At 47.6% G+C, this 8,507-nt stretch overlaps 1 protein-coding gene across 1 annotated transcript; it reads left to right on the top strand.

The window, feature by feature from the left end:
* The first annotated feature begins 1,401 nt into the window (after positions 1-1,401).
* On the top strand, positions 1,402-8,138 carry PGAM1 (phosphoglycerate mutase 1 (brain)). Its single transcript, XM_012654488.1, has 4 exons — positions 1,402-1,751; positions 5,172-5,446; positions 6,123-6,303; positions 7,068-8,138. Exons 1-4 carry the CDS (start codon positions 1,613-1,615, stop codon positions 7,235-7,237), a joined length of 765 nt encoding a protein of 254 aa, XP_012509942.1. The 5' UTR covers positions 1,402-1,612; the 3' UTR covers positions 7,238-8,138.
* The last annotated feature ends 369 nt before the right edge of the window (positions 8,139-8,507 follow it).

Genomic DNA, 8,507 nt, shown 5'->3' with positions numbered 1-8,507 from the left:
TGTAGTCCCAGCTATTTGGGAGGCTGAGGCAGGAGGATCGCTTGAGCCCAGGAGTTTGAGGTTGCTGTGAGCTAGGATGACGTCACGGCACTCTAGCCCGGACAGTACAGTGAGACTCTGTCTCAAAAAAGAGAAAAAAAAAAGACATGAGGATTGAAGGAGCTCATGTTTGTAAAGCATTTACATAACTCTGCCTGGCATGCAATGGGTACCTTACCAGTGCATATTAAAAACTTTTCTAGGATCTGTCAAGTTATAACACACAGCACAGTGTTGTTAGTTGCGTACCTGTGGGTCTTATGGGCCCTCTGCTTGTGTGAAGCGCAGGAAACACACCAGCCCATCCTTGACTCCAGCCACTGCCTGGCTGATGTTTTGTGGTCATTAAAGTGACTAGATTGAAATCAACCAGGAGACAGTGACATGGGCAGGAGAAAGTGGTCCAGATAAGCTGATATTTAAACTGCTGATTGGGACTAGGAGAGGGACAAGCTCCGACTAGAATTCACCTCTTTCTGGAATGTGTGAAGAGGCCTGGAGTACGCTTCCTTGTTGGAGGCCCAGGAAGCAATGACTTGAGGCATGTGAGAGACCGTCATAGAGAAGGGACAAAACAGCCCTGTGTAAGACAAAGAGCAGGCTTTGGTGTTTTATTTTTTTTATTAGAGACGGGGTCTCGCTCTTGCTCAGGCTGGTCTCAAACTCCTGAGCTCAATCCACCAGCCTCGGCCTCCCAGAGTGCTAGGATTACAGGCGTGAGCCACCGCGTCTGGCCTGGTGTTTTATTTTTGAGACAAGGTGTTGCCCAGGCCGGTCTCGAGCTTCTGGTCACTAGCGATCCTCCAGCCTCAGCCTCCGGAGTAGCTGGGGTCACAACAGGAGCGCCACTGGGCCCGGTTTAGAGCAGCCTTTGGAATAATTGGCATCAGGGTAGGTTTCCTCATCTGTAAAATAGGAGCAAAAAGACAGTGTTCTACTTAAATGATGTCGCAATAGAAAAACTATTTACTGAGCACTTCCAGGTAGATAGCTACCAGGTAAGTATTTTAAGATGTCCATTTTTACGCTAAGAGGTTTCGCGACCTGCCTGAAGATACAAAGCACATAAATTGCAAGAGTGACGATTCAAACACAGGTGTGTGAATCAAACTGCGTGCGGACGGCACAGGGAGCTGGCAGAGCTAAAGAGAGGTTCCAGAGATAAAGGGAAGTTATCACGCCAGTGGCTTAGGAAGAGAGCAACAGGAAGGGCGCGCCGCCGCTCCGGAGCAGCCCAGCTCTGCCACACGCGCGCCCGGGCCGCCCAGGGGCCCCGCTGCCCTTCGCGTGCTTACGTGCGCTCCGTGACCGCCGCGGCGGACACGAGGCTGGCGGCGGAGGACGCATGCGCCCTGGCGTCCCGAAGCGCGCCCCGTCCCCGGGTGGCCGCCGCGACGTGATGGGGCGCATGCGCACACATGGGGGGAGGAGGGCGGTTCCGAGCGAGTGGAAAGATTTGTGCGAGAAAGTGCGCGGGAGCCGGGCGGCGGGGCTCGAGTGCGCAGGCGCGGGCGGGCTGTGACTCCGGAATCTCGGCGATCCCCAGTCGGCGCCGCATCCCCTGCCCGCTGCCATGGCTGCCTACAAGCTCGTGCTGATCCGGCACGGCGAGAGCGCCTGGAACCTGGAGAACCGCTTCAGCGGCTGGTACGATGCCGACCTGAGCCCGGCCGGCCACGAGGAGGCGAAGCGCGGCGGGCAGGCGCTGCGAGGTGCGGAGGGGCCCGGGGCGCGATGCGAGCGGGGGCTGCGCAAGGCCCGGTGGCTGGCCTCGGTGGCCGCCTGGCTTGCGTCCGCGCCCTCCTGGAGAGGGTGGACACTTCGGGCATCGTCTCTCCAGCAGTTTAGTTTGCCTTTGAGGAAATGGCGCAGAGTGGGCAGTTGACTTGCTCAAGGTCACCCAGTGGCATGTGCGGGGCCGCGCCGGGAATAGGACCCAAGGCGGTCGCCCAGGAGCCCTTTCCGCTCTCCACCGCACCGCCTTGCAAAATTCTCGCCTTTTAGTCCGAGCATGTAATAACTCTAGGACCGGTTACCCCGATGGAGCCATCTGTGGCGGCCAGGCCTTTTTAGGGTTCCCCCAGAGTCAGAGGCGGTTGGTAAGGCCTGGGGCTCCTGGAGGAGGATGCCCGGTGCTGTAAGGCCGCTGTAACCAAGCTTTCTCAAGAGGCCGCTGCGGATCCTGCGAAACAGCAGGCCACAGGCTCGTTACCGGCAGTGAGGGGAGTGAGGCTTTCTTGGGGGATGCCTGATAGGCTTTAAGACACCAAGAAATACGCGTGCTTGTGTAGGTCTTTGTTGTTCATTAGCATTCTACAAATACTGTGTCCAGAACGCATCCACAGGTGTAACTGAGTGAATGAACGAATGAATGAATGGTTTAAGTCGTTCATCTCTGCAACCTCATAGACAGGTTTTATCCCCTCCTTCCCATCTCTTCCAGGTCCCCTTTTATAGCTGGGAAAAGTGAGTATTTGGAAAGATGAGTCGTTCAAGGGCATATCTTATTCCTAGTCCAGTGTCCTTGCCCCAATTCTGGGTGGAGAAAGGTGGGTGTGAGGAACTGGTAGGCCGTTGGCCAAGAACGCTGGGCAGAGGTGAAAGTGGCAGTGAGATAGTGCTTGCCCCTGCCCCAGACTGCCCTTTGTGATTTTGGAATGCTGATAAGGAAGCATTCCCTGCTGCCAGCAATTCAGAATCCCTGGACGGATGAGGTGTTCCGCTGGGGCAGGTCCTGCCCTGTTCCCTTCTAACCTCTGGAGGAAGAAGCAGAGAGTCATTGATGCCTGGTTGATGAGGTACAGGTATTTGGCCCCAGGTTGCTCTCCCTAGCTTCTTGCCTTCACTGAACTTCCTTTTCAAATGAAGCAAAGCTTGGGGAGGTCTGTGAAATGTAATCCTTCTGGGGTAGGGGAATGGAAAGGGCGTGTGAATGCTTTGGGATGGTCTGCCTGTGACCTCACCTTTTAGGAGAGGCTGAGAAATGGAAAGTGCTGGTAAAGGAGGCCATTTTCTGTAGCTCTTTGGCAGGAAGAACTGTATGAGTTTGGTGGTTTGCTGATGACTGGCCCAGGACAAAGCAGATTGCCTCTGTCCTCTATTTAAGACTGATTAAATGGTTAAACTTGTATTTTCTGTAAAATAACACACCCTGTTTGTTTTAAAATAAATGTTGGTAGCATTAAATACAAAGAAGCCAGGTTTAAAATTTTAGTATCTATTGTGGGCATCACAGATGCTTACATTAAAGAATGAAAGACTAGAAGCAAATTCTGAATGACAAAGATCATTATGAATAATCTAACAATATAAAAGATCTAAAAATATGTATAAAATTCATTAGTGCTTTAAGTGGGGTTTGTACAGTCTTGAATCTTATTTCAGGAGGGGTAGTGAGAACTGAGTTCTCCCCTGCAACCTCACTGCTGTGAAAGGGAGGGGTTGCCTGGGGGAGGATAGAGTCCCCCACTCTGCTCACCCCCACCCCTGGGAGTGCCCCTAGGCCATACTTTTGTTTAATGGGCAAGTTAAAGGAAGAGGCTTTATGCTTCTGTCCCTTCAGTGTTCTCTGGTGAGAGTCCTAAGGGGAACTGCTTCCTCCTTGAGGATCTCCTTATGTATCCAAAGTGAGATGCTCCACTGCAAGGGGAAATAATTGCAGTGAAACCGTCTGTAGCTTTTCAGCATGGGAGCTGAGGCTTACACTATGAGTATTCACTGCCCAGTGACTCAGCCTTTTGTTGGGGAACCATTCCTCCCCTTACAGTTAGGGAGGTGACTAGGGAGGTGATGGTAACTGAGTCTCCCAGGACTTGTCCTGCGGCTCAGTGATGAGACCTGTCTTCTCTTGTGGGCGTGGTGGGTTTCCCTGGTGATTAATCCTTCCTTCCCCTATTGGTATAGTTCTTACTGGCCTCATGCTCAGTTGAATGACTAGCAGGAATATTTACTTCACATTTTATTAATTACAGTTGTTAACCTCAGTATGAAGCAATATCCAGGAAAGTTTGTGCTGAATTTCAAAGAGGGCCTTATAGCGTCATGGAGGAAAACTGGAGTGTTTTCCTGGTCTACTATATGAGGAAAGGGCCATCTCCCCATTAAGATGGGAGAGAGAATAATCTTCTATGACACACGAAATAAGACTGATTCCTTGTAACCTATTGGTCGGGCCAACATAACTCTTGCCACAGTAACTACTGTATATGGAAGAGAGATTAATTCATAAATGAATGAAATAGTGCGCAGCATTTGCTCTTTCTTCAGTGAGTGGCTTCTCAAACTTGATTTAACACTTAAGTCGGTATACTCCTCTGAGGGTACTTGGGAGTAGGCTGGCATTTTCACTACAGTAGAGAGAAACCATGGGTTAAGAGCTTGTGATGTGATTTCCACACTCTATGGTGAAAATACAATTTTCATGCAACAAACTGAAGTTTTATCAGCATTCTTAGGAGCTCTTCCTGTGTCCTGATGGTTAGACTTCAAAAACTATTTTCCCTAGACCAGAGGTCTAGTAAATATCAGAAGTGACAATTCTAACTAAAATATAAACACCAGGATCCTTAGGAGTTAGGAAAATGGGGATAGCTAGAGATGGTGGTTAAGAGTTGGATTTTGTGCTGGGCATGGTGGCTCACACGTGTAATCCTAGCACTTTGGGAGGCTGAGGCGGAAGGATTGCTTGAGGCCAGGACTTTGAGGTTGTATGAGCTATGATGATGCCATTACACGCTAGCCTGGGTGCCAGAGTAAGACCCTGTCTCAAAAAAAAAAAAGTTGGATTTTGGAGTTACACAGTATGGGTTTTAATTCTCTTCATCTTCATAATAGCTGTGACCTTGGCTAGTACACTTAACTCTTCTAGTCTTTATTTCCCTGGTAATATGTGCGGTAAGGATTGTAACCTCATAGAATTGCTATAAAGACTAAAACAAAGTACTTAGGGCAGTGCCTGATGGATGGTAAGCCCCTTTATAAATATTAGCTATTATTATTTAGAAAGAGATTCCAAATTAATATTCGGCCAAGTATTTCATTGTACAGCGTACCTGTACAGGAGATACATTGTAAGAGAATTCTGGCTCAGAGTGGACCTGATTAGCTTATCACTTTGAACTTCTAATTTCCAGATGCCGGCTATGAGTTTGACATCTGCTTCACCTCAGTGCAGAAGAGAGCAATCCGGACCCTCTGGACGGTGCTGGATGCCATTGACCAGATGTGGCTGCCTGTGGTGAGGACCTGGCGCCTCAATGAGCGGCACTATGGGGGTCTGACTGGCCTCAATAAGGCAGAAACTGCAGCCAAGCACGGTGAGGCCCAGGTCAAGATCTGGAGGCGCTCCTATGATGTCCCCCCACCACCGATGGAGCCCGACCACCCCTTCTATAGCAACATCAGTAAGGTATGGACAAACTGAGGTTTGGTCACTCTGCCAGGATTAAAGGGTTAGAATTTGGGCCTCATTCTTTTTCTTTAGCTTTTATGAATGTCTGCCTAGTCTCACTGAATTTATAATTTATGATAAAATAGTTAATCATAATCTCCCTCTTCGAGGAATAACCTTATTAAAAGAGTTGCTAGTTTGTGTTTTTTATCTAAGAATACTTTATTTATAGTTTTTTTTTTTTTAGAGATGGGGGTCATGCTATGTTGCTCAGGCTGGATTTGAACTCCTAAGCTCAAGTGATCCTCCCTTTTCAGCGTTCTGGGTAGCTGGGACTATAGGCAAGAGCCATCATACCCAGCTCTAAAAAAATTTCTATCTTTTTTTTTTTAATGTATCTATTGCTATATTTTATAAAACCCATCCATAGCCTTAGGGCCTTCCTTAACCAACTGCAAGTTAAAGTGAATTGGGAAGAACCTTGTTGTATAACTTTTTCTTTCTTTCTTTTTTTGCTTTGTTTTAGGCCACAGGAATTTTTTTTCTTTTAAGTTATTTTGGACCCTGTGAGAGACCTTCCCCCAGCACTTAACCCCTCAGGAAATGAGGAATGGGCAGATTGATACATTGCAAAGTCATTTAATAGATGCAATTGCTAAGTGGTAAACTTGGATTTTTCTTTCTTTTTTTAAAGGATCGTAGGTATGCAGATCTCACTGAAGACCAGCTACCCTCCTGTGAGAGTCTGAAGGACACTATTGCCAGAGCTCTGCCCTTTTGGAATGAAGAAATAGTTCCCCAGATTAAGGAGGGGAAACGGGTACTGATTGCAGCCCATGGCAACAGCCTTCGGGGCATTGTCAAGCATCTGGAGGGTATGTACCTTTTTTAGAGGGGACCTCAAGGAGGGATAAAGCAGGATTGCCACTAATCAGGGACTTACTTAGTATAAAGGAGACCTTCAAAAAAGGGCTGGACATACTGATAGCCTTAGAGACCGTCTAGATTGACTCCTACTGGAAAAACACCCTCTAGCCCTGTTTCTCAAAATGTGGTCTGCAAAGCAGTGACAGCTGGACCTCCTGGGAGCTTGATAATCCATACAGGATCTCGGGTCCCACTCTAGACCTGATTCAGAAGCAGCATCTGTCCCCCAGGTGATTCAGATACACATTCAAGTTTGAGATGCCTAAACTAGGATTGCCAGTTGAAACTTCTGATAAAAATCTTCCTTAGTTACAACCTGGTACAACTTAACATAGGAATCTCGATTTGCATCTTAAATTGTTTCACCTGAGGGCCTAAATGCCCAGGTGTGCTGATTTTTGGCAGGCTGGATAGACTATATTTTTGAGATATATATCCCATTTTGGTAGGGTATATCTGCAGTATACACCTTTCTGTAGTTTGTTGGTGGTCCATCTCAAAATCTTGCATACCTTTTCTTGCTTTTCAGTTTAATGGCTAAGAAATAAGTATTAGGGACCATTCCTTGGGTTCAGAACTACCATTAGATGGGAAAGGATGTTTTATTTTAATTCCTGTCAAAGTACTTTGTCACCCAGAGGACAAAAGAGTAAACCTGGAGGGGTGATGTAGATTCATATCTTGCGTGGCTGATCATGGTGGGTGTTTTCAGGTCTCTCTGAAGAGGCTATCATGGAGCTGAACCTGCCGACTGGTATTCCCATGGTCTATGAATTGGACAAGAACTTGAAGCCCATCAAGCCCATGCAGTTCCTGGGGGATGAAGAGACCGTTCGTAAAGCCATGGAAGCTGTGGCTGCCCAGGGCAAGGCCAAGAAGTGAAGGCCAGCAGAATACTGCCTGAGGAACGCCCTCCCATTCCTCTGCACCCCTCCCCTGTACACGTCACACTGACCACATCTGGAGGCATCCTAAGTTGTAGCTGCAGATGGGGACCAGTGGCTCCCATTTTCATCTTAGTCATTTTTTCTCCTGCACCCACTCCCTTCATACAATCTAGTCAGAATAGCACCTCTGGGGTCTGGGTTCTCAGTCTAAGCCAAGGGAGACTCCTCTTATCCAAGAGTTGAGAGGCAGTAACTCGGGGTTTGCCAGTGCTTTGTTTACTAGGGACCTGCTTGAGTAGGGACTAGGGAAGAACCATGCGAAGGCAAGACCAAATGAGGAGGAGCAAGAGAGCCTCTTTGCTCTCAGGAGCTGGTCCTGTACTCTTCCATAGTCAGGCCACTGCCTGGAGGGCTCTAGTCATTCCAGTGGAAGATGAATGTAACCTGCATGGTGATGTACAAAAACAGCAGTTTCCTCCCTGACCCCAGAGAAGGTTGGGATCAATCCTGAATTAAGTGTGTGTTGCATTTACTTTTACAAAACATGAATATATAAATAATACAAAACAAAACCCCTCCTGGGGTTTTCTAGTGGCGGTTGAAATAGTCCCACATACGGTCATCAGAAAATAAGCCATTCCTCACACCAATATGGGATAAGCTCCTTGACTTCTAATGGTAGGAGTGCATCCTGCTGTGTATTTTAGAATCCTTCCCCGTCCTTGTTTTGTGGCAGTGAAATGCCTCTTGATCATGTCCAAATGTGTCTTTCACTGTCTGATTTCTGAGTCATGTTCTAGTTGCTTGGCCCTGCCATGTGGGCCCAGTACTCATTTTAAGCATAACTGTACTAGTCTTTTTTCCAGATCAGTATAATAAAGGAGTGATGTGCAATATTTTCATGTGTGATGTGTAAGACCTTTTGTCTGAGGAAATCTTTGCATTCACCTTGAAACGTCACTCATTACCCAAGTCCTTGTACGACAGGCTCAGGAGTTTCAAGAGAACCAGTCACAACTTCATACAATCTGGTGCAAGTTTTCCACATAAGCCTGAAGGGCTGAGGTCTGGGGTGGGATGTTGCTCCTCTGCAGCTCCTGCTCAGTGGTCCTGGTTACTGAATGTCCCTCAACGGCAAAGTCAGATTCTGAATCTACCCCTTTTTGAGTAAGTAAAGGCTTTGCTGGATTTTTTTTTAACCTTTTTCTATCAGTAATCTGTAAACTTGATTCATATCTTTCTTTCTGGCCCCTAAAGTCTGAACC

The sequence above is a fragment of the Propithecus coquereli genome, unplaced genomic scaffold (assembly GCF_000956105.1).
Source record: "Propithecus coquereli isolate 6110/MARCELLA unplaced genomic scaffold, Pcoq_1.0 Scaffold440, whole genome shotgun sequence".
NCBI lineage: Eukaryota > Metazoa > Chordata > Mammalia > Primates > Indriidae > Propithecus > Propithecus coquereli.
This window is presented reverse-complemented; position numbering and strand designations above follow the sequence as displayed.

Bases quoted from the DNA above. Each gene is read 5' to 3' on its own strand.
- PGAM1 (XM_012654488.1), top strand. From the start codon at position 1,613: ATGGCTGCCTACAAGCTCGTGCTGATCCGGCACGGCGAGAGCGCCTGG. The intron at 5,447-6,122 runs GTATGGACAAAC...CTTTTTTTAAAG, and splicing joins TCTATAGCAACATCAGTAAG to GATCGTAGGTATGCAGATCT. The intron at 6,304-7,067 runs GTATGTACCTTT...GGGTGTTTTCAG, and splicing joins CATTGTCAAGCATCTGGAGG to GTCTCTCTGAAGAGGCTATC.